This window comes from Acartia tonsa, chromosome 2 (genome assembly GCF_053477335.1).
Source record: "Acartia tonsa isolate MP-2025a chromosome 2, ASM5347733v1, whole genome shotgun sequence".
In the NCBI taxonomy this organism is placed as follows: domain Eukaryota; kingdom Metazoa; phylum Arthropoda; class Copepoda; order Calanoida; family Acartiidae; genus Acartia; species Acartia tonsa.
Window position 1 is genome coordinate 41782816 of NC_137261.1, and position 26609 is coordinate 41809424.

Here is a 26609-nt window from a genome sequence, read left to right on the forward strand (position 1 = left end):
TCCACTTTCTATGCTCTTCCCCTCGATGAAAGAGATGTAGGATAGGAAGAAGTTTAGATCAATAATTTCGGAAACAGGGAAACGTGTTATGAAGAAAATTAATTTGAATGTTTAATGTTTTTGATTATAAATGGCTGGGCTCGGCCATAGCAACTGCGACAAGTCGTACAAACCGCAGCCGCACCTTTAAAGTATTTTACATGAAATTCCAGTCTTAGAGGTGGCTAAAGACTATGATTAAATTTTCCTAATATTTACTAGCTACCAATGATTAAATACAAATCTATAATTTGAGGGAAAATTAAATTATCGTCCATTGTCCTATCTGGGTTTACTCTCTTGCTCTCTTAAACTTTGGGTTTACAATTTTCTAAACAATGGCATTTTTATATATGTCCGGGTTAAGTCCAATATTAAATTTTTCTTTATCTTGCAATATATATTATTTTTTTAAAGAAAATTAATCCATTTCTTTAAATATGTTGAAGTACATTATACATATCTTCTTATTGTATATTAATATATATATATAGTACATTTCTTTCAAAGGAACCTTTTTATTATTTTCTCAGATTTATTCAAAATTTTATTAATGTAGAATCAAGTCTATAGTGATTTTACAGTAATTTTTGTCATTTTCTTCGTATATATATAAAAATAATTTTGAAAGTCTATTTATTTTGTTTAAGATAATAAGAATAGGAATTTAATCAAAATGTAGACTGTCCCTTTTTTTCAAAGAAAGTATGCCCCCCCCCCCCCCGTGCCGGTTGAAAATGAAAGGTCTTTGGAAAGCAACCACTTCTAGCAGGCACGGTACATCAGAACTTTCATGTCAATACAGGGGTGCTGAGCTTTCTATTTAGCTCCCCTCTCTATTTATATGGCTTTCCTATTTCTACCCCGCACTTGCAATATCCCTTTAAATAGGCCTACTCCTAAATTAAATACCCATCCCGCTCCCTCCTTACTTCCCTACATTCCCCTTAACTTTGCTTTCAATGGGGGGAATGTTATTGTTTATCGGAAGTTTTGTAAAGGGAAGTGGTAGGAATTAAATCTGCCCCCCCCCTTGTTCCTTTTAGCACAGCTGCTATTTACTGTTCTGTCAGATTTAAATTTGGTTATTTTTTTATTCAGTTGTTTATAGTATATTGCCACCTCTGTACTTTCATGAAAAACTTTAAAATTCTGAGATTTGTTTCCTTGAAGTTTTAGCAAATTTGTGATATATTTTTAGAATTATAAAAAAAAAGACAGCTTGTAAAGTTTTAACAAAAAAATTAATCCAAGTACTGTCATATTTCTCAGCTTTCTCTGTTGTTTCTCCGTCGGAGCTATACCCCTACCCTCTCCCTTTGATTCAATACCCCTCTGCAAAGTTACGGAGGTATTTGAGAGCCAAAAAGGGGAGGTTACCTTAAAGCAGCATAACGCAGCAGTTTTCAACAACTATTGATTTTTCCTGCTTATTCTACTACATTGTAAAACTAGTCGGATGAGCGGAATCTTTTTTTTTACAAAGATCCGTAAAAATGTATTATATTTAGTGATTTGTCATAATTAACAATATTTATATTATTCAAAACGGGTTAATAAAGTGAGTTTAGTTAATTAGAATTAGTTTTGCCACACAAATTGCGGTGAAAATTTATAGTTATGAATTCTGAAAGATAAAGTGAAAGTCAAAAAGTTAAAAATAAAGGATAAAAATATTCGATGTTTTTATTGCAAATTATTATTCCTTTTATATGTAGAAATGTATACCAGAAGTGATTTTGTAATAATTTTATCTGCGCTAAGATTATTTGCGGCGGTTAGCCAGTGCTGAGCAATGAACAGAGAAGTGATAACAATTGTTGAAAGTTATAATTGCAGGTTTTTTGGAATCATGTTTTTTTTAATTAATTTTGTATAAAAACAAGTTGCAATCATTTTTAAAATTATAACATACAAAATTATTAATTTAATCAAAATTTGATACGATTTTCAAGATTTCAAATCCGTTGAAAATTTATTTATATTAGTTGAAATAGATATAATTTAGGAAAAGCCAAAGCTTTTTCTTATATACTTTTGAAAAAAAAACTTTCATCATTTAATAAATTTATAGGTTAAAAATAATTATAGAATAAATTAATTAATTCTCAGTTTAGAATTATCGTATTAAATTAATGCTTTTTAAGTTTTTATATTTTACACTTGAAAATGTAATGAAATTTACAAAAATAGAAATAATTTAATAGATAATACTTACCCAATCAATTGTTATAATATTGTGAAAATCTGTTAAAATTCTGCCCATGTTATTAATAACAATTAATAAATTTAAATTTTAAAGATAATATTTAAAATGCATTATTAATTATTTCCCATTGATCAATACATAGAGAAAAAAAGTACACACAAATGAGAATTCAATTGAACAATAAATATGAATAAAAACATGAATATTCCATTTCAAGGTACTGTGACAAAAGTTTAAACAGTGAGCAAGCCTTGAGACAACACGAGATATTACACTCATCCAACCTTAGGTTTCAGTGTAGGTATGAGACATTTTTTTTTATTATAGAGTAGCTATTCTATAGTTTTTACTTTTTGAATTATAGAGTAGCTACTCTAGAGTTCTTACTATTTGAATTGTGAGTTTCTACTCTATAGTGCTTACTATTTAAATTATAAAGTAGCTACTCTAGAGTTCTTACTATTTGAATTTTAGAGTAGCTACTCTAGAGTTCTTACTATTTGAATTATAAAGTAGCCACTCTATAGTTCTTACTATTTGAATTATAGAGTAGCTACTCTAGAGTTTTTACTATTTGAATTATAAAGTAGCTACTCTAGAGTTCTTACTATTGGAATTATAGAGTAGGTACTCTAGAGTTCTTACTATTTGAATAATAGAGTAGCTACTCTAGAGTTCGTACTATTTGAATTATAGAGTTCTAACTATTTGAATTGTAGATAGCCAATCTATAGTTCTTACTATTTGAATTATAGAGTAGCAACTCTAGAGTTCTTACTATTTAAATTATAGAGTAGCTACTCTAGAGAACTTTACTATTTGAATTAATGAGTAGGTACTCTATATTTCTTACTATTTGAATAAAGGAGTAGCTATTCTATATTTCTTAAATTCTTATTACTTGAACTATAGAGGAGCTACTCTATAGTTCTAACTATTTGAATTGTAAAATAGCTAATCTATAGTACATAATATTTGAATTGTGAGTATCTACTCTATAACTCTAACTATCTAACGTTTTTACTTTTTTGTACTAAGACTCTAAGAGTCACTTTTTTGTCACAATAGAAATACATATGTAGGTTTTTATTCTAAAAATCATTATCTCATGAAACTTTTTGTTATTGACCTTTATATATCAATAATTTTTCATTAGGCATTACAAATGTTTAAGCCATGGAAGGGACTATTTTTTCATTCAAAGTTTAAATGATAGAAAATTTATATTATATGATATAATAAACCTTCCGTTTCTTCTATTGTAGTTTCACCCAAATATTTTGTAATTCTTAAGAAATTTATCTTTATTTAATAGTAGGTACTTATCATTGCTAATTACATCAAATATTAAATATTTTTTTAATGTTCTTATAATTAAAACAAGCTAAAACCTGTATAAAACCAATATAAAAAGTGTCTAAATTAGGTTATTTTTTTTCTTCACATATTCCAAATGATTGATAGGTTTTAAATAAATAAGCAATTACAAGCTAGCTTTTTTTCGCGGGTAATGTTAATAAATAATAATAATAATAATAATAATAATATGTTAAAATTTTCATTAGAAGTTTCATTTATTTATGTTTAAAATCGTCAACTATAGTTATATGAAAATTTGAAAAATATGTGTATTTACAAAAGGAAATAAAATCATATGGTTTTATTCCTGTATAAAGAATTCAATTTAATTTTGATATTTTTATGGCTTGCGCAACTTTTTATTTTGATAATAAAATGCTTGAAACAAAATTTTGCATTATCTGAAATGTTTGAAATTTGGGACAAAATGTAAGTTTATCTAAAAACTAGCGGTTTCGCCCAACGAGGTAAAAATTAATTCTTTTCCAGGGGCAATTTCTCTTGGGATAGTGAAAATATTCTTCCCAAAAAAGTTTTAAACCTTCCCCCCTGGAAACTGACGAGTAGCTTCACTGTAAAGGTGAAAGTAAGATCTTTTACTACACAAACACACAAAGACTTCCTGTAACTTTTATATTTACGTTAAATCATTTTTTGTGTATATTTGACTACAGAAAGGTGTTTGATCTTAGAAACAAAATCTTTTATTTATATTGTCGTTTTGCAGGTATTGTGATAAAATCTTGAACACGCTGGCTACCCTAACCCGCCATGAGGAGACGCACACCACAGTGGCCATTACGGTGGCCACCTCGGGGGACAAGGACCTCCTCTGTCCTTTCTGTGACCAGACTTTCCAGGTGAGTTTAATATGTTACTCGTAGCTTCAAATAAAGCGCTGGAAGGTGTCATGTGTGACGTCATAAAATTACGTCCTAATTGGAGGGGTGAGAGGAGAAGTGGGAAAGGAAACCTCTAATAAAGAGAAGGATAAAAGACGTATTTTTAGGACGGCTCCCATGACACTTTCCAGCACCTCGCAAAAATAAAACTAAAATGTTTATCGTCGGGTAAGGAAGTTAGATTCGAGTTCTGAATAATTTGTTTCTAGGTGTCTATCAAAGACAACTGACAAGTAAACTGTATAGCGAGTATTTAATAAAGGGAATGTTTTGCTTCATAAACAGGTACAACTCCTGATTTTTTGGAATTGTTTGTCTTTTCGAATGAATCAAAACGTAATTATTGTACTTCCTGACATTCTTTAATTCTTAGAAATTATTGCAGCAGTTACGACAAAAGAAATTCTAGGGCTCGACAACCTCAGTCGCAACTGCAATTAGCCGCCTTTTGCAACTCTATTCAGCCGCAGCCACCCTAAGCCTCAATCAGACTGAACTATCCTTAGTTACAGCCGCTAAAAAGGAATACAGATACAGCGGCACGGCTGTCGACTCGAGTCCTTACTATTTACCAAAAAAAAAACATGAATTGTCATATTTAGTTTTTAAAAATCTTTTGCTAATGCGTAAAATAGTTTTTGTGTCAATTAAGTACAGACTTAAGAAAATACAATTGTTTTAAATAAGTTTTGTTTTTGCTACCTATTCTTGTTAAATGGTAACTTTCGTAATTACAAATAATGTAAATGAAAAAGTTGTTCCTAATTTTTTTTCTGTTCATTAACACAATAACACAAAAGGACTTTGCTTGCTAAGTAGACTTTTGTTTAGTTTGTTATGTTTATTGAATATTATTTGGGGATAAAAAGAGAGAGGTAATAAAAAGAAATATGAAAGTAATCAGCATATTGAAGGACATTTCTATTGGCGGATTTTTAAAAATAATCCACAAAGCATTAATACAAATAAATTTATGAATAGAAAAAATTTCAATAGAATTAAAAATGACATAAAAATGGTTCATGCTTAACTCTTTTCTATATTGAAACCGATTTCCTTTTTTTAAATGTATAAGTAAAACCTGGGAAGGAATGGGTGGCTTCTTAATGACTGTTTTACTCTAACTTAGATAAACATATTAAAATTAAACCTAGGATCTTAATTAAACGTATACATTCAATCTTGGACAAGGAAAGTCATTCTAAAATCAATAGAATGAGACAGCCATGTTGTAAAAAAAATTCGTTAAATTTATAAGTAATCTAGTTAAATTAAAAAATTACTGTAAGATCCAATATAGTTGGTTGAGAGGAGAAGTCGAATATTGACTTTGATTAACTATTCAGAAAACATATCTCTATGTTTGAAAACAATTAGTTGACCTAATTTATGTATATGAATGTACCTTTTCAACTTGAGAACTTGTCTTTCATACCATATGGGTTGCTCACTTGCTGCTCACTAATATTCAAACTTTAATTTTGAGATTATATACAGAAATTTGAATTAGATCAGGTTATGTATTTTAAGAGTTAAAGGTTTAAAGTATAGGAATTTACACATCTGTTCCAAGATTAAAATGATAAAATAACTATACATTAACAATATAAAATTATCAAGACTTTATAATATACTAGCCCCTGGGTCCCTAGTATCAAGGCAGGGAAGGGTAGAAATATAGCCTAAAACCATTATGTGACCTATTTAAATCTAAAAATAAAATAGTCTAAAGCTATCACGGGACCTATGTTAAGAAAATTGTTTGCTTTTATTAAGTTTAATAGAAACAAATCAAAATCTAGAAAGGTTTTTTGTTTATTATTTTTTCCTTTGTAAGGTTAAATAAACATATTTATCTAATATCTACTTTTGTTTTTACATATAAAACATTTTTTAGGATAAAGATCCTCTGGTAAACCACATCACGAAGCTGCACGCCCTTCAACTGAGTACAGTTGCTGGTAGCCCCCTTGCTCCCATACAGCACCATCCTATCCAACATCAACAGGTACAACATATAATTAGATTCCAAAATTTCTTATTTTGTGTTTTTGAAGTGAAGTTACTCTATAATTCCAAATGTCCGTCCGTCTATCCACCTGGCCTTCAGACACGAAGTAGGGGGAAACGTGATTTTTGGCTTCTATTTGAGATAGAAGGCTGTCTTCATTCCCACCATTACAGAGCATAATCAACTTAAAAACATCTATGGTGTCGGACTGCTTTTTAGCAGGTTTTTGGCTATTTTTATATTTTTCCACGTTTTTTTTTAAACATAATTTTCTCGGCTCCTTTTTAAAAAACTTCTAGTAATATTCCTATCATTATAGGTACAATCTATCCAGCAGCAGCCGATTCAGACCATCCAAGGGCCGCCTGACCGCAAAACCTCCTACCTGTCGACGGTTGCCACCAGCCAACAGCCGACTGTAACCGTCCAGCCGCCTACCAAGACGACTGGCAGAAATTATTCGAATGCGTCGAATTCCAAAGGGGAGAACTATGTATCGACTACAACTAGGTATATAAGATTTAAAAATTTAACTGCAGCTACTCTTATTACATCTAAGTATGTCTTTACTTTACACTAAATGAACAACTTGATTAATGTTGAAGCATTTAATTAAATTTGTCCTGCTTAGAAAGATTCAAATTCAGAATGAAGTCTCTTTTATTGGTGTTCAGTTTATGTAAAGGAATAAATATCATCAAACCAAAATTGAAAAAAAATATTTATTAGATTTTTACATAAAAAAATTTGTTTCTTATTTGTTAAATAAGTAATAAAAATATTTAAAATAAATGCTTCTCTTTTTCGTCAAAGTATAACTATTGAAGTATGAAATGCAAAGCATCATTTTTATATAACTTATCTATTTCTCTGGTTTATTGATGTTATTTGGCTGGGATCAGAAAACAAAACAGAATCCAATATTCCAATTTTCAACCTAGTTATGTGTTGTATATACTTTTGGAATATTAATAAACTTTAAATTGAAGAAAAAATCTTCTAAAATCTGTTTTATCTTTAAAAAGATATGCACAAACTAATTTCTATTTATTCTCTATTAAAATGATGTAGAACTTGTATATCATTAAAGATTAAAACAAATTCAAAAATGTCAAATAAATATACTAAATTTGCATGAATATATAAAAGTTCAACTATTTCTAAACCAATCAGGGATAATGAGAATAGACAATGAACAACCAAATAATGTCCCCCCCCCCCCAATCTTGTTTATGAAATTCCACTTTTTGAAGCTTGTAATTTTTTGGGAGAATAAAAGAATGTGGATTGATTGCACTGTATTTTTATTGTTTCATCCCTGAGAATATATAGAGAGAGCATTTTAACTTAACATCAATGCTTTTTTTTTCTCCGAAGTTTGAATGGAAAAATTTAATAAGAGAAAAAGAACAGACGGAGATTGAATCAGAGAAATAGAGAGAGAGGGGGAGGAGGGGGGGGGGGTGTGGAAGAGATAGAGAAATAGCCAAAGGAATTATAAAAGTACAAAACTTTTAAACTTTAAGTGGAATTTATTTTCTTTAAATTTAATCCACATAATATCTGGGTGTATTTGTTTGTATACAAAAGCATAAATACAAATTATCCTTTTTCTAGGACATCACGAGGCGAGGGATCTAAAGAGGCGAGGTTCCAATGCGGGTATTGTGACAAGAGCTTTGCCACGCCCAGCAAGGTCAAGAGGCACATCCTCACCCACACAGGAGAGAAGCCATTCGTCTGCCAATTTTGCCAGCGTGGCTTCAGCCAAAAGGTTCACATGATGGAGCACATCTCAAAACACCACGCAGATGAAAGCCTAAAGGCGCAGCAGGAAGCAGCCGCCGCGGCTGCGGCACAAGCAGCTGCTGCCCAGGCCGCGGCTCCGGCACCGCTCATCAAAACCTTGCCAAGTAATAAGACTCTGTATGCAACCCAGACCATTGCCACAACCCCGCTGATCAGTAATACTCCCAACCAGCCGCAGATTCGGCTGCAGCCGGCTGCCCCACAAACTATTGTCGCCACCCAGCCATCTAACACGGTTGTATCATACGCGCGCGCACCAATGCCGCCGTCAGCAATTGTTTCTGCGGTTCCGGTGACAGCCATCACAACAGCTGTCTCCTCGCTGCCAGCCCAGATTGTTGCGGCTCAGCCGAGTCAAACTTTTACAACAGCACGCCAACATCAGCAGACGCAAAGTCAGACGCTAACAGCAGCCCTGGCCGACACTACAGGCGCTGTTCAGATACCATTAGCTGGAAATTCTTACATTGTGGCAGAGTTTTCAATGCCGGACTCAAACATGTCTACGTCACCTCCAGCCCACCATCAATCTCATCACCAGGTTGTCGACACCACCAACTCACACATTATTAGTGGCTCCAAGTCACCCGACATCATGGCCATTCCCATGACACAGCACCAGTTGACGGCTGAATTTGGCGGTGGGGGATCTCCCTCCTCATCCCTTACAAAGCCTGGAGAAGGACCTTTCTTGTCACAGGCGGCCGCCGGCAGCTACCAGGTTGTGCAATCAAGTGACAAACCTTTCCCCTGCACCCATTGTAGCGCTGACTTTATCCGCCAGTCCAACCTGAGTGTTCACATGATGAAGGTGCACGGAGAAGCGGTCGAGATCCGAACACACCAGTGCGCCTATTGCGACAAACGGTTTCGCTATCCGAACAAGAAGCGGCTGCACGAGATGACTCACACTGGAGAGAAGCCAAACATTTGCCAGTTCTGTTCGCTGGGCTTCTTCAAGAAGTCACGGCTAAAATGCCACCTCACCAAGGTGCACGGCATACCAGAGGATGATCTCAATTCTCCGAACTCGCAGTACTTGCAGAATCCAAGCAGCACCACCAACCCGACCCACACAGTCATGAAATCGGTCACCTTGAACAACAGCACCATCAACCTTGTCGGTAGCAACAACGGGACACAAACAATATCCGCCGGCGGCGACCATTTTTGCCAATATTGCCAAAAGCCGTTCAGCAACAGGGCTGATCTGTTGCTGCACGAGCGCCAAGAGGCCATGGAGTTTGAACAGCTGCACGACATGTTTGAGGACGGAGAGTTGACTGGCTTTGAGGTTGGCAACAGCCAAACTGACATTATACAGAATGCTCTACTAACAGCTGGCATAGAGAACGGTCTTGGCTCACCAAGTGTAACCGACTCTGATTCAGTGGTCACAATCTCTGAGGCAGACATTGACTCATTCTCCATCGGATTCATACCAGACGGAAACTGGACAAGCGAAGTTAGCACAAACCTGCCCACGTCGAACACGCCCGGTGACCCGTTCAGCCCCGCGGGACTCCAGCCCCTTGACCTTAATATCAATACTTCGGACGGTCACACGGTCGTGTGTTCGTCCACGGCCACGTCTGCCAATGATTTAGCAATATCTGGAGCTATCTACACAACCTCAGACTATAAAACAGGTAAATATTGTTACTCACAAATATTTTCAAAATCTTATTATTTATAAATATCAATAAATTAGGTATGCCAAAACTTATTATATCTTTTAACTATGATTAACAAACACCTTTATTTAGAAAAAAAATGATAAAAAGTACATTTAAACAACACAATCAATGAGTTTACAAATGACAAAACGAATTTATAAAATTTTCACAGTTAATTATCCTCTCCCTTCCCTCTTATTTTTTTAAAAGGAATAAATTTTGAATACACATATTCTAAAATTAATTTTTACATAGAAAACATGATCCAAATCAAATAAAATCTTACAGTTTCTGATCCTTGCAAAAAAATGTAATAAAAGATGAACATTTTCTTAGGAATCACATAATTATATTTTCTATTTATCTGTATTGAGAATCAAAAGAATGATAGAGAAAATGTTCTGCCAATTTTTTATTGATATTTTATAATATTATTTTGTTTTTAAAAACGTACTTTCTCATTTATATTAAACCAGAGGATGCGCCCATTAGCATTTAAGAGTTCTGCGGTAGAGAAAGCAAAAAGTAGCCTAAAACCATCTCAAGACATAAATCTAAAGATCAAATAGCCCGGTACCTATGGGATGCTTGAATTAATTGAGAACTCAATCGTTTAGTAGTTATTAAAATCCTAAGTTATTGCCAAAAAACCTTATTACTATCTATAAATAGGATTAAGGAATATTAAAATTCAAGAATGAAAATTATTTAGGTTTAGTTCTATCCGAAGCTACTCCCGGTTCTCTAGGAGACATAAACCAGATGTGGGAGACGACAGTTGCTCTGTCGGGCGCCGTACCCTCCAGCTCAATTATCAAGACGGAGCCAATGCTCTCATCCACCGCGCACGGCGAGATATTCACGACCTCTTCGTCCGCCAACACGCCGTTGAACAGCATCTACACGACGGAGACGTTCACTATCCCCGCCGGGGGTTTAACACAGGAGGTGTTGAATAACTCGATAATTAGCATCTCTGGAAATGGCGCGCATATAATCAACGGAGCTGACTTAGATTTAAGCAAATTGCAGGTAATATTTTTTTGAAGCAAAAAATAAATACCCACCTATTCATTTTATTTTTAATCATTTTTTATTTAAACACAGTAACAAGCAGTTAAAGATTTATTTTCAAATTATGTTATTAGGTTAATATAACTTATACTTTAGAAATTAATAATAATCAACTTATAAATCATCTGTCATTATCATTTCACTTAATAAAAAAACAAAACTATTAGTCAAGATTTATTTTTTCTAAAATCCTTTTAAAAGTTATAAAACTTCAATATTTGAAAATAATAATCAATAATTCATAATAATAAAAAAAAATTTTGAACCTTTTACTCAACTTTAAAAAAGTTTTCTCAGAATTTGTAATAAGAAATTTACGTAAATAAGTTAAAATTAGATAAGAAGTTTCTTAGTAGAAACCCTCTTATATACATGTGAAAAACACATTACACCCCCTCCCATCTCTTACATACTTCTAAAAAATTTAGGTATAGTCCCTTTCGTAACATCGCACCTTATGGGGTGATTCTTCGTATTTTTTACAGTAGCTTTTCTCCTATTTCTAGCCCCTGCGGGGCCAATTACCTAACCCAATATAACCTAACCTAACCTAAAATAACCTATGAAAAGCTATTTTAAAAATGCGACGAATCGCCCCTTATGGGGCGATGTTACGAAAGGGACTATTCCCAAAAATGTTTTTTATAATCCATGGATTTTGTACATATTACATCAAAATTAACTTTTTTCTCCAAAATTTTAAACAAGAAACGGGAGGGTGATTTATGTGTGCTTCATTTGTGAATGGGAGGATAGTATCAGCTAGTAAACATGATTAAATACTTTATAGATGATTCCTCATTTCTGGAATAAGCCATGGAAAGTAAGTAGTTTTAAACAATTATTTTCTTTAAATTTTTTCAATGTTGTGATTTTATGATTACAATATTTATTAAAATATTAAGAAAAAAAAACTTTACTTTTATTTTAAGACAAGAAATGGGGGGTTTGCAGCTTTTTAGCTGTTACACCTTTCATTAAGGATATAAATGTTTAGTAAATATGCTTTATAAAAAAAAATTTTATTTTTATGTATCAACTTTAATTAGATATTCCCAAATAAACAAAGATTTTTATTTTATATAAAGTATAATATTTCAAAATTTTATCTAGTTGCAAAATATTAAATCTAAGATTTAAAATATTTGGGCTAAATAAATATTAAATATGCTCTGAGTAGATCTATTTATATTTATTGTTTCCTTGGAATTAAATTAAAGAAATTTGAAGACCAAAGTTTTAAGTACATTTCAAGCATATAAAAATTTCAAAAGATTTAAATTCATGGCATACAAAATAAGTCATATTTCATATATTTATCATTATCATCATTTTTTGCAGAAATGGAATTATGTTTTTTATTTGGCATTTTCTGAATTACACCTGTTTTTATTTTAGGCTGGTGGATTTACAGTTTCTGCTCAACAGCTGTTGGATCAGGACACACTCACAACAACCTTCCAACCAGCCAACCTCACCACCTCAACTGCAAACACTATAATCAAGCAGCTGCCGTCGACGCAACTGGGTCAGTGGCAGGACGACGCCAGCCTGCCAGCTGGCTGGAAAGTTCGTCATGGTAGTGTTAACAACGGCAACAAGGTAATGGAGACGTTGTACATGGCGCCTGACGGCGCACAATACAGGACCAAGTGGAAGGTGGTGGAGTGGATGGAGAGCAGCGGCTTGTACTCACAGGACGAGATCGACGCTGTGCGTAATACAATCACCACCCCGAAAACACCCGACTCTTCCGGTGTCAGTGCTAGTCAAGGCATGATTGTCCGCGAAAAGACCGACAAGCTAAAACGGGAATGGAAAGAAGACGACCCCACGGTGCCCAGTGGCTGGAAGGTCGCGTGGACAACAACCAGCGACAACAGGGCTAAGATCGCGTTCATGTCGCCGGACGGGAAGATTTTCCACTCGCGCAAGTCTGCCCTGCAGCACATGCTGGCAGAGGGAACTTATGACCAGGCGGAGATAGAGAAGATGACCAAGGGATTGAATGTACTTCTCAATGTTGGAGATGAATGGAAAGCAGGTAAATTATATTTTTGTCTATTTATGTTACTTTGAATTCGTCATAGCATTTGAAACATTCTTTTTATACAGGGATCTAAAGGGATAAGCCATTGGCCGATAAATTGACACATATAAAAAAAATACACAAAATTAACTTTTCTAAAGATTACAAATAGTGGTTGAAACGTTAAGACACTCAACTTGATGAACCAACCAATCAAAATTCAATAAATGTCACCAAAACTATCAAGCTAGCAAATAAGAAAAAGTTGTCATAAACTTTGGGGACTGTTTGATAAAAAGCCCATTGTCTTCTTCTTTCCAGCTTTTTATATCTTTTTGAAACTTTTATGAAAAGGTCAGCTAATAATTTGATGTATCAAACTTATTTCCACCTTACTCAGAGATATATTTAAATTTTAAACCTATAAAACTAAACCTTTTAGATAGAATTAAATGTAAAAGTGCTGGAATTTTGTTCATTATAATTCTAACTTTAAAACATTTTTTCGTCCGATTAATCTTCCTTTATGTAAAATTGTTCATCTATCAGTTTTAAAGTTTAAATTTTCATGTTGAAGTGTATCTCAAGTCTGAAAAGTTTAAGGAAAGATTCACCATATAAAGTATAAATATAAATCCACAAAAAATTTGCCAAATTTTTCACAGTTTGGATAATTTAAAGCAGAAAAATGGGGTATAGTCCCTTTCGTAACATCGCACCTAATGGGGCGATTCTTCGTATTTTTCACAGTAGCTTTTCTCCTATTTTTAGCCCCTGCGGGGGGCTCTAACCCTGCGGGGCCAATTACCTAACCCTGTGGGGCAATCACCTAATCCAATATAACCTAAACTAACCTAAAATAACCTATAGAAAGCCATTTTAAAATACGACGAATCGCCCCTCATTCCCGAAAAATGACTATTCCCGAAAAATGAATTTTCTTTCTTTGACTATTTAATGCTGAAACGCATGTTAATCTCAGCTTATGATTGGTTATAGATAATCTCCTACTTTAACTCGGTCCTTCGTAACTTAATTTAGCAATATTTGTTTTTAACTCCTATTTTTTAAGCCTTAAGATAGCCAACTTTTCATATCGATCCTAAACTATTTTGTTAAATAGGTGCTAACCATTTTTTAACAATTCTGTAAAGAAAACTGTTATAACAAGTAAGAATATGAATTTAATAAAAATGTTGAAAATTTTGAAAGGATAAATGTAACTGTCAATAACTGCTTAAAGGGGGAAAAGCTGAATATGTGTCACACTAAAAAGTTTGATAATAAAATGCGACATTTTCTAGTATACATATATGCCTGGAATTCTTTTCAAAATATGATAAATTGTTCAAGTTTTCGGGGGGCAGGAATGGAAAAAAGTATTCGAAAATAAAACATTCGGAATAAAAAATTATTTTTTTTTAAAGCTTAACTACTTATAATTGTGTCATGTCGGTAAATGTATGAACGGCAGAGGTCAACATTTATGTGCTTCTTAAATTTAAAACAACTATTTTGACATTTTACATACAAATTTAATATTTTACAGTATTTAAGGTTTTTAATTGCAGCATTTCTGTTTAAATAATTATTTTTAGTTTTTTCTTATTTTTTTGTTATAACCGTCCGAATCTTTAAGTTATTGAAGAAAAGGGGTTGGAATAAGATTAATCTAAAAGTGGTAAGACCAACTTTTTAAAACTTTAATGCCAAAACTTCTTTTAGTTTTTGCATTTTTTTGTGTGCAAAATATAAGATTTTCAAGGAAGTTTTTAGAAAAATTTCCAAGAAAATGATAATTTGAGATAAGTTCGACAATTTGTAAAAATTCTTTTATAACTTTTAGTCTACATATCAGAAAGGACATTGTTTTTTTTTATTATGACGGTTTTCTCTTAATTTTATTATTTTAAGTGTTAATTGCCCTGAGATCCTTCTATGTCTCAATCTAATTTATATCAACAGGGATATGGCAATGAAATTGAGAATTTTTTACCTTCAGCTTTTCCAATTTTGAAAAATATTGATAATTGCAAATTTCGTCTACTTTTCTGTTTGTTATCATTGTGAAGAAAAAAATATTTTAAAAATCCTTTTTTTTCTTTAGTGTGTCATATGACTGTTCCTGACTAATATACGCTTTATGTGTTCCTTCCTGCTAAGGGTATTTGTGTCAGCTAGGGTAATAACAGTTTATATCTTTAATACTAGGCCAAGGAAATGCAGCTCTGCCATGGAACTGACTTTTGGAATACTCTATATTTGTCTAGGATTTTTCTGGAACCATGTTCATTAATTTGCTGAAAATGAATAATCAAGTAATTATACAGTTGAGTTATGTTAACCCCTCCCCCATTTATTGAAATAAATTAGAAATATTGGGGGGGGGGGGAGGGGTTTCCTTCGTTTGTTTATTACTTTAGGTCATATTAGATTAGGTTGTACTGGTTAGACCCACGGGGTTAGAGCCCTGCAGGTTTAGACCCAGCGAGGTTAGAGCTCCCGGCAAGGGTATGGCATAGGAAAATGTACTATAATAAATTTAATATAAGCATTGGGTATCAATACTCTACCAGCACTTTACACGAAAGCACCAATTTCTGGACCTATTGTGTTATACAATTTCTTTTATTACAGAATACAAAAACACTCTATAATATTATGAGTCTTAAATTGTCATATGATATAGTTTTATCTTGGAAAAAGAGAAAGAGTAAGGAAAAATTGTGGAAAGTAAATAAGTAACTTCTCCAAACTTTTATATTTATTATGCTGAATCATTGCAAAGAACAAGGACAAATAAGTAGGCCTCTAGCGAAGTTATATCTTTGAATTTAAATATTTTAAGATTGAAATTATCCTCCATTTTAATCCCTATATAAAAGTCTGTCTATCTGTGGCAAAGAATTTAGCTAACTGCTGAAACTATTTTAAGGTTCTTCATCACAGTGGTCCAGGGAAAATATATGATTATTTTGGTGAAGAGAACCTCAAGCATCCTAGGAGAAATCGACTCCAAAAGAAAATACTAATCACCCCTTCCCAAAATTAAAAAAATTAAATGAAAGTACCCATTTCCACATGCTGTGTTCAAATGGGTATTAAAACCAAATAAAAAAACCTGAATAAGTCAATAGCAAAACTTAGCCCCTCCCCCCCCCCAAAAAAAAAAAAACACTTTTTATCTATAACAGAGGTTACAAAATATCGAAATGTTTCATATGTTTTGATAAATCTTGCTTCATTATAAATACTAAGACAACTGACAGAGGAAACGTGGAAATTACCATAAATATTGACTCATTGAGTAGCTTTGCTTTTGGAAAGCGTATTTTCAAATTTATTTCTTACATTTATGTGAGTATAGAAAATACCATAGGATACATGGATAAGATAATGGCCGATAAAATGATTTATTTCCCCAATGATGATACACAAAATTACCCCTTTTGTAGTTAAATATTAGTTGGTGAAACGTTCGAACACTCATTCTAATTAACCAACCAAACAAAATTTACTCAAGTCCCCAAAGTTGTTAAGCCAATGAATAAGAAAACTTTATTATAAAACTTTGGGGACTAGTGTAATAAACAGCCAATTGTCCCCTCTCTCTCTGAAAGAAAATACCATAGAATACAGAGGGATAAGGTAATGCACGATAAATTAATCTTTTACCCCAATTTTATTATTCAAACTTTGGAAGGAAATATATATTTTGGGGAATAAAGGAATGTAGATTATTTTAACTGCCACCATCTTTTATCCTTGGAGATGAGAGAATACAAGATTTATGTATGTACATATTTGAGATTATTTTTCAGCATATTTTTGTTATACCAACATTTTCCTTTAGTGCGAATATACCAATTCATTTTCCATTTAGAATTTTGTGTTCATGGAGATAAAATTAGCTTGCCAACACAATTTGAAAGGGAAAAAATGTTTTTGAGCATCAATATATTTTTACGTTATTTTGAATATTTTTATATCATTTACTCTTTTTTTAAATAAATTTTATTTATTCAAAAAAATATATATTTTGTATATTGAAAGTATATAATTTCCATCTTCAAAGGAAAAATAATTTATTGAGAAATGGATAATCTAATAATTTCAATATAAAACCGGATTATTCGAATGGATTTTTCCATTCAGAATTTAGCTGAAATTGGAGAAATTTTTTTAAGTTACTATAAAATTTAAAAGTAACTAAAATTCATTTTTGAAAGTCCATTTAATCTATTCCTTACTCGATAAAAAAAAGGTAATTTTATCTCAAAAATAATCTATTTTACTATTATTCTTTGTACAAAAATTGATAAATAAAGATTTTAAAGTAGGAGAATGCAATAAGAAAAATGATAACCCGACTTTAACAAACATTTAATTTCAAATGTTCCAAAATTAAATTAGGTTGATTTTCAAATGTACTTTGCCATTTTAAAGCTAGGTCTTACATTTTAAACACCTTTAATTGCAAGGTCAAAATATTTTTTTTTTATATTCTTATTGAAACTTACTTATTACAGCTTTAAACTTTTATTTTAATAAAGAAATATTTTTCAGCTGCGATTTGATTTACACTATTACCATTCCTATATTTATATACATAGAAATAGTCTATGGGATCTTGGACAAAGTAGGTTCGGACAAAGTAGCTTCAGACAAAGTAGCTTCGGACAAAGTAGCTTCAGGACAAAGTAGCTTCAGGACAAAGTAGCTTTTGGACAAAGTAGCCTCCTAAGGAAAGTAGCCTCCACTGTTAATAAAGGTCATGGCCGCAGTGCTCGGCCCCCTGGCCTGCCTAGGCGCGGGTGCTCGGCTCTTTGAAGCTACTTTGTCCGAAGCTACTTTGTCTGAAGCTACTTTGTCCGAAGCTACTTTGTCCAAGATCCAGTCTATGTACAGATAAACGTACTGAGATAGAAATTCAAAAAGGGTTTTAGTAATAAAACAAGGTTTTCCTACCGGTTAATATTAAACAACATACTACATGCTTTAAATATATGTATAGTATATGATTTTAAAGATATACATATTGTTTTGGACTGTTAACAAATTTAGAAGTAGAATAGATTTGGCAGCCTCTAATAATAAAACAAAGAGCCTACTTATCTTAACCTTATTTATTATAATGTTTGTCTCTGTAGCTGAAGAGTACATTTGTATCCTGTATTCCACCACTTATAACTTTCTATTACAACTTTATAATTTACACCATGCTACACAGCAAGGATAGGCAGCCGCAGTCGTATTACGCAGTTACATTAGGATTAAAACCCGAGTTTGCAATATTTTCTGACAATATATCCATGTCATTTAGTTGTTTGTAATACAACAATTTGCAAACACTAAATAATAAAAAAAAAATTTACCAATCAGCTGTCCTAACATAATAAAATAGTATTCTATGAATACTGAATAGCATTGCCTTTCATTTTTATTATTCCCCTTTCTTAACACTCTAGTATGGAAATAGAATTTTTTAAAAATAATAGATTATATATTGTAGACTTTTATGCAGCTTTAAGCAAATATAAGCTCTAACATAATTTTATGGCAATTTAAAATCCATAAAAGCTGGTTTTTGGAAATCTATCTTCCAACTATCATTAAAAGAATGACTTTGGATTTCACAAAAAATGACAAATAAATTTCCCAAAAAAAGAATATTTAAAATCAACTTCTATTAATTTTTTATATAAATAGACGTATTAAGAAAGTATTTTAAGACTTTTTAAAATATACAGAAATATTCCATAGTTAATACTTCACCTTGCCTATATATCTGAAGGTTGATGGAAGAAGGGCACTTGTAACTTCAATATTAAACATACAAAATATTTTTCAAGCAACAAACGTAATATTTCTCAGTGACTTTCATTTGTTTACAATTCTACTTGTAAAACGATTTAAAGTTAACTTTTTGCAGCGTAAAAAGTTTGAGATTTCTGCTTTTTATAATTTTTTTTCTAGTAGCAATTTTTCTTTGGAGGGTGGTGGTACCCTCCCCCAAAATAGTTCACAGGACCTTTGAGAAACCATGTAAAAAGGTACCATATTCAGTTGTTAGCTCAATCCTTCGGTTCACACACACACAGACAGAGATCCTTTTACTTTATTATAAGGGTATAGACTTATGGCGACTATATAGCACCAGAAATTAAAGTTGTTGAGGCTGATATAATATCGACATAATGATGTTCTAAAAATGTTTTGACATCTTCCTTATGTTGTTTGAATAACAACACGAAATTTCAACAGGGGAGATGATTAAAGCATCAATCACCTTTCATTTCGGAATGAATAATTTTTTAACAATGAAATGTCAAATAAAAACAATCGATGAAGTATTATCTATTTTCAGAAATATCCAGTGATCTTTAAAGTTGTCATGAAATACTAATTGTATGTTTAACATTTTATAAACATAAAAACAATTTCAAACAAATTTATCGTAGTTTTTTTTAAACAAGGATGACAACATCCATAAAAGCGAAGCACAGAAACGGTAAGACAAACGGACATTAATACTTGTATAGTGTCAGAACTGAATAATCAGAATATAAATGTATAAGAGTCAACGCAAAATTGTAAGTAAATTTGTTGAAAAACAGCTTGATTTAGGATAATGTTTATGGACATACTTACATTTTTAGGACTTGATTATAGAGTTGCTTCGCTTATTACATTATACTTTGTTGTCCCAGGAATCAATACACCAAAAACCAGATCAATCGGATGATCAGATCACATAAAAATTTGTTGTTAAAAAAGTAAGATAATCAAAATGTTTAAAATGGACGTACGGACATTTTGGTGATGATTATAGAGTTGCTACGCTTTCTAAATCGTACCTAACTATTAAAGGAATCACCATGCAAAATTTGAAATCGATAGGACAATTCTAACATGCCTAAATTAACGAAAAAAGCTATTTAAAAAAGTAAAAAAAATCAACATGTTTAAAATGGACGTACGGACATTTTGGCAATGATTATAGAGTTGCTACGCTTTCTAAATCGTACCTAACTACTAAGGGAATCACCATGCAAAATTTGAAATCGATAGGACAATTCTAACATGCCTAAATTAACGGAAAAAGCTATCCGTTACGGACGTACGGACGGACCGACCCTAATTATAGAAAAGCTTCGCTTTTAAAAAGGTATCAAAAGAGCATAAATTTACTAGTTTTAACTTTTTAAACATGATAAAAACCAATTTTGCAGGGAGGGAGGGAACATTGGGCTGTTTATTACACTAGTCCTAATATTGATTTGTTGGTTCATTAAGTTGAGTGTCCAAACGTTTCAATCACAACTGTAATCTACAAAAATGATAACTTTGTGTATCATCATTGCCTTTGGATGAGGATAAATTAATTGGCCACTGTCTTATCCCTTTATATCCCTGCCAATAGTGTCTAAGAGTCTTATACAAAAATCCTACTAACATATGATACTTATAGAATAGTTTTGATGCTTAAAATACAGACACAAAATAGTAAATTAGGCTAATGCCAATCTAGCATTCAAGTCGTATTGATTTTTGATAATCATTACCTTCTAGGATATACAGGGGCGTGGAAATTTAATATTTTAACAATCTCTCATTTTCAATATTTCAAATAGCATAAATAATCAAAACAAAGTAACTAGTTTTTCTTTATATAAAACTAGCGGCTGCGCCCCTAGCATCTAGGTGCTCTATATTCGAAGGGCAGAAAAATAGCCTAAAATTATACCCAGACTTATTTTTAATAAAATAAATAGCCTAAAACCATCTTAGGACCTACAGGAAGTCTCACTGTAAAAAAAGAATCACACTGGTTCAGCGGTTTGCGAGATCCTTCGCTACAGACAAAAAAAGCTTATTACTTTATATTATAGGATATTCCTCCCATGTACAATGTATATTTTCTGTGTTCATTACATATCATTTAATTCATGATTCAATAAAAGTTATTTTTAAAAGAAAAAATATTATTGATTTTTACATCATACATTTCATGTTTTACAATAAGAATATGTAAATAAATGTGACTTTTAAAAATTAATATACATGAAAAAGAAAGCTAACCTGCATTAGAAAGCCTAATTGTAATAAACAAATCAATGTTGAAAGCAAGGACAATTACGTCCATAAGGTAATGCAGCAATAACAAGATAATAACAATTTGGATGAATAAGAAGTTTAAAGAAATTTTAAAAATCAACCAATAAACATGAAAGTTGTTTTAGTCGCTATCGTTCCATAGCAGGGATCTAAAGGGATAAGACAATGGCGGATAAATTGGTGTACATACCGAATGATGATACAAAATATTACTCTTCTGCAGATTAAAATTAGTGGTTAAAACGTTTGAACACTCAACTTAATGAATCAACCAATTAAAATTTACTATTAAAGTCCCCAAAGTTGTTAGACCAACAAATAAGAAAACTTTATTATAAAACTTTGGAGCCTAGTGAAATAACAGCCCATTGTTCCCTATCTCTCTGGCATTATGAGATAATGAATCAAACAACCAAAATTCACTAAAGACCTTAAAGTTGTTAAGCCAACGAATAAGAAAACATTATTATAAAAGTTTTATAATAATAGACTGATTATAGATAAAAAATCCTTTTTTTAAAAAGCTGAATACTTTTTAGCTTGATTGAAACAAAGTTAAATGAAAGACAAACACTTCAATATTTTCCTACTCTTTAAACTTTTAAATTCTGTTAACAGGTTTTTTTATTTCGCAGGAATTTATAATTCATAATGCAAAAATTACATTAACATATGATTATTAATCACAAAAAGTTATTTAAAAGCCTATTTTGAGTACAGTTCTCAGTCATTACGGTTGTTCGAGATCTTAACGGACAAACAAAACATCTTTGTTTAACTGGAATTAAAAAGAATATGAAAACAGTATATACCTTATACAGTATTCCCTTATCTAATATTTCTTTTTATTCAGGTGACAGAAGTTTACCTGAGGGCTGGAAGATCAGATCCCACCAGTGGTGGTGTCAAAAGCGCAACAGCCACCGCATCCACTACGAGTTTTTGTCCCCGCAGAATGAATTCTTTAAGTCCCGAAAAGCAGTTGTAGAACATATGACTGCTGATGGTGGCTATACTGTTGAACAGATTGATATGGTAAAGAATGCAACACAGCAGATGGCCGGTGGCAGTCAGGCAGATAAGAACAAGCGAAATATTAACAACAGGGTGACAACTATAACGGCAACAAATAACAACTCCGTGTCCTCAATGAATGCATTCTCCTTGTCCTCGCCAACATCATCAACTACCGTTGCAGCGGCAGCTTCAACTACAACTGTTTCCCCACCACCTCCCGCTTCATCTGGTAACAACACTGTTCTCATTGGTGGCAACAGCTATGCCACGTCGCTGTCCGGTTGGAAGGTTGGCAATCCAACATTGCCTGTCGGCTGGAGGATAAAGAAGCATGAGTACGCCAACCAAAATGTGTGGTTCTACATGTCACCCAAAGGGGAGATTATTAAGTCTCGCCGTGGGGTCATTGAGTACATGTTTGATGAGCCTGGCAACGCATACTCAGACAGGGACTTTAGCATTGTGATAAACGGCGGAAAACAGCGCAAATCCGCTCTTCAGGAGTTTTATGAGAGCAAAATCAATAAAAAGTGTACGTTAAAAAAGAAGAAACGGTTACCGGGACAAAGACACGCCGGCGGGGAAGAGCCTGACTTGGTTGACCTTGATCTTGCGGATAGTTCTGATGACAATCTAGGAGATGATGGAATAATGGTGGTCGGCACAGTTTCCCGCAACAGCACAGATAGTACAAAATTTGTAAGTAGCGGCAACAACTCACAATTTTTTACCTCAATGAGCACTGTCAGCGCTGGAGGCACCACGTCAATCTCCACGGGCGGCGCAATAATGTTGAATAAGAAGCCAAAAACAGAAAAGGAACTTATCTTGCCAACCCGACGGTCGGGACGGGTCCAGAAACGGAAACGGCTGAGCTCTTCCGAGGAGGAGGAAAATGGCAGCGGCGAATTCAGCGAGGTAGATCTCATAGAGCCAGATTTCAAGAAAATGAAGCATCCAATCAAACTTGAAAACTTGTCAAAATTACACTTTACGGCGACAAGCTCGGCAAGTGGCAGCACAGGGAACCTGATTGGCTTGTCAAATAATCAACACAATGTCTTTCTCAAAGAAGAAGTGAAGTCTGAACTTAAGTCTGAAGATATTGAAGTAAGCTCTGTAGATGACACCACTGGTACTGTTATACATCTGAAGGACGAGCATGGCGACGGAACAGACCAACCTCACCAACTCCCTGACTCACAGGGATCAGAGCTCAATCATCACAGCCACCCGGGCGGCACTATTCTCATTTCATCCGGCCACGCCGGAAACCTATCCGACCTTGATACATTCGAGGTTGTGACCAAGTCAGGCGTGGCCGGGGTTGGCAATATAGTGACCACAGGTAGTGGTGTTATTGTCAGCGGAACCGGAAGCATTCTTGACGGTGCACGGATTGTCAGCGTCAGCAACGCCAACTCGCTGACGTCGTCCGGTGGCAACCCTGCCACGTCGACAGTTGTGGTGAGCACGGCTGCCGGTCCTCAAATGGTGACCATGCTGTCAGAGTTTGTACCAAGTGTTGCAGACTGATCCTGGTAATGCCTCCATTCACAAATCCTCCCATAAGAAAAAAATCCTCCAAAATCCCATTTGAATAAAGTCCTCCTTAGTCCCCATAAATAATCCCGAAGACTTGTACTTACTAAAATCAAATGTGCAAGAAAATTGAATGGATGGTATAAAAAGGATGAAATAATCATGGAATCTCACAGAACACAAATTGTATAAAGAAAATAAAAGTGTTACTTGAGTTAGGACTAAAAAAATGTAACTTTATTTCTTTCATTACCATTACTATAACACTTTGAGAGAAAATTCTTAGCAATTAAGATTTTTATTATAATTCTTATTAATTAGATATATTTTTTTTCCGAAAATTGATCAGAAAATTAAACACAAGAAAATGGTTAATATCCCATATTATTTGTTATTTTAGTATGATTATTCTTAGATAAAAATTTGAAAATTCTGTAGCAAAAAATTTGTAACTTTAGCCTTTCCTAATTCTAGTCTAAATAACAAAAAGTGATAAACCAAAACCAAACTGTAACTACAAACTTACTAATCTACACGCATATGACTTATTGATGGACCCAAAAACCCTTTAACCCGGCATAAAAATTTAAAAAAAACTCAATGTCTAGTCAAAAAAATTCTGAAAGTATAAAAAGTAACCCTTTTCATGGGGCTAAGCTTTTGTTTTAGAAAATATAAAATTATTGTAAATGTTGATCAAAAAAAGTATTGTTGTTACTTACAAGTTATTTAATCCAGTCTACTATTGGGTAATAACAAAACTTTTACTTGAAGTGAACCAAAGACCTAGGTGTTTAAATTTCTTAATGTGTTTTTTTAAATAACTATAATCTAACACATTTTTGTGTTAAAATAATTGCATAGAATTGTAAAAAGATGAAAATAATATTAAATTGATCTCATTATTATATTATTAAAGTATTTTATGTTTTTACATGACAAACCCAAATAATAGATAATGTACATGTGGTTATATTTGATTATTAGTTGTTTGTTCTCTGTATTTTACAAATATTATTCTAGTCCTTAATATTTTTCTTCTATCTCTCTCTCTAGATATAAATAATAATAATTAATGATTATAAATAATAATAAATATAAAAATTAATCATAGAAATCAATGTAAACCTTAAAAATTGCATTTCATTGTTTTACAACAAAATGCAAGTATTAAATAATGCAATTTCTTTTCTTACTTTTGCGCATAAGCAAATTTTTGTCCTAAAAATGTAAATACCTAGAAAAAAAACTGTTTAGATTTCAATTATAATTGTTCAATATTGCTGTAAAAATATGAATCCGTCTTTCGTCAAATTTAGGTTAGGGCTGAAATCTTTTGTGCACATGTAAACACATCCTGAGCACACGTGTGTTGTATACATCAACACATTCTGTTCTTGTACACTTTTGTAAACAGTCAACATGTGTTTCACATCATACATCTTTGCACACTTTGGATTTCCAGCTATAAACACACAAAATGAATTTTAGTTTTCTATAAAAATTGATCCTCATTTGTAAATGTTATAACTATTTGTTAATTGTTTTATATTATTTAGTTTAAAACCTTGTGTAAAATTTGTTGTACACAAAACCATGTGTAATTATGTGTCTTTTTTATAGGAGCTGTTTATTTTATAAAAAAAGGAGTGTACATGTGCACTAGGATTTTTGACAGCTCCCATTATTGCCCTGAAAATAAAAGTGTGCATTTCATTATTATTATTATTCTTTGAATTATTAGATTTTTGTTAGTGAATTATTGAAGTATTATAATAAATTTTTGATGTTATTACTTCATGTGTTTTAATTCTTACAAATGAAAAATATAGGCCTGAGCGCAGCTTATCTATAACTAGGGTATGTCAGACCGTCAGAGTTCTGCATTTGAGCAGCATCATACGAAAACAAGTTTTCTCTTCTATTTAGTACCATGTTACTCAGTTAGTAGCAAATTCAATGTGCAACCTTTGAAAGTATCTCTCTTTCATTTAATTAACAAGTCAACAATATATACTAGTAGTGCCTTTTATTATTCATTGTTGTAGAAATCTAATGTCTGTTTAATATTGATGGACATTTGTTATTGAAATAACCAATATTATGATCTGTGACTATGAATGACTCTAAAATATTGGGAAAATATAAAAATCTTGCGTTTAATTAATGTTCCATGTTAAAAATAATCACACACGAATTCAACATCCTGGTTGAGGCCTTTTAAAATTTTGGACTGATTACTTTCATGATATCCCCTCCTCTGAAAACATCTATTTAGCGGCTTGTGGTATTAAATATCAGAGCCTTATGTTAAGAGTTTTGCCTGTTTCTTTGCCTGAACATTCTCTCTACTTCACAATCACCTAACACAATTCTTTAAGCACCTCTAAATAGCAGAGATGAGTTCTTAATTATCTATTTTGATTTTTAGTTGGCATCTTGATGTTTACAATTGTTAGAAAACAATCGTCATTTTTGCTTTTGAAAACTCATCAAAGCTTTCTAGAACATAGTTGAAGAGTTAATCTTATTTCATTAGATAATCAACTTTATCATTAATATTCAAGGATTTTGTATTTCTGTTGCAGAGGACGACATTTCAAATATGCGTGGTTTTATCTGGCTTGGTAAGATTTACTTATAAAATTGCTTCTGAGGAAATTATTACTCTAGTTTATAATGGAAACTTTTATTGAATTTGGATTGGTAGGTACATTAACTTCTAAAACCAATTGTAAAATATAAGGGGAATATTGGGGATGTAATTCAATTTTTCGGCCATTGTCTAGGTAATTTGCTACTGAATAAGTGTTTATTTTTTATC

General features: G+C 32.5%; 1 protein-coding gene across 2 annotated transcripts; it reads left to right on the plus strand.

Moving 5' to 3' along the window:
• The first annotated feature begins 1124 nt into the window (after positions 1-1124).
• Positions 1125-25580, plus strand: LOC145311885 (uncharacterized). Of its 2 annotated transcripts, XM_080150909.1 has the most exons (10): positions 1125-1878; positions 2466-2549; positions 4335-4467; positions 6407-6517; positions 6840-7030; positions 8138-9978; positions 10718-11037; positions 11870-11902; positions 12478-13123; positions 22080-25580. In XM_080150909.1, exons 1-10 carry the CDS (start codon positions 1835-1837, stop codon positions 23777-23779), a joined length of 5103 nt encoding a protein of 1700 aa, XP_080007035.1. In that variant the 5' UTR covers positions 1125-1834; the 3' UTR covers positions 23780-25580. The 2 variants fall into 2 exon arrangements, with proteins under 2 accessions (XP_080007035.1, XP_080007036.1); XM_080150910.1 differs by lacking the exon at positions 11870-11902.
• Positions 25581-26609: the final 1029 nt, after the last annotated feature.

What these genes read in the sequence shown, in the direction of transcription:
- LOC145311885 (XM_080150909.1), top strand. Translation starts at nt 1,835, where the DNA reads ATGAACAGAGAAGTGATAACAATTGTTGAAAGTTATAATTGCAG. An exon ending in TATGTATCGACTACAACTAG is followed by an intron (nt 7,031 to 8,137) that starts GTATATAAGATT and finishes TCCTTTTTCTAG; the next exon opens with GACATCACGAGGCGAGGGAT. An exon ending in TAGATTTAAGCAAATTGCAG is followed by an intron (nt 11,038 to 11,869) that starts GTAATATTTTTT and finishes AATACTTTATAG; the next exon opens with ATGATTCCTCATTTCTGGAA.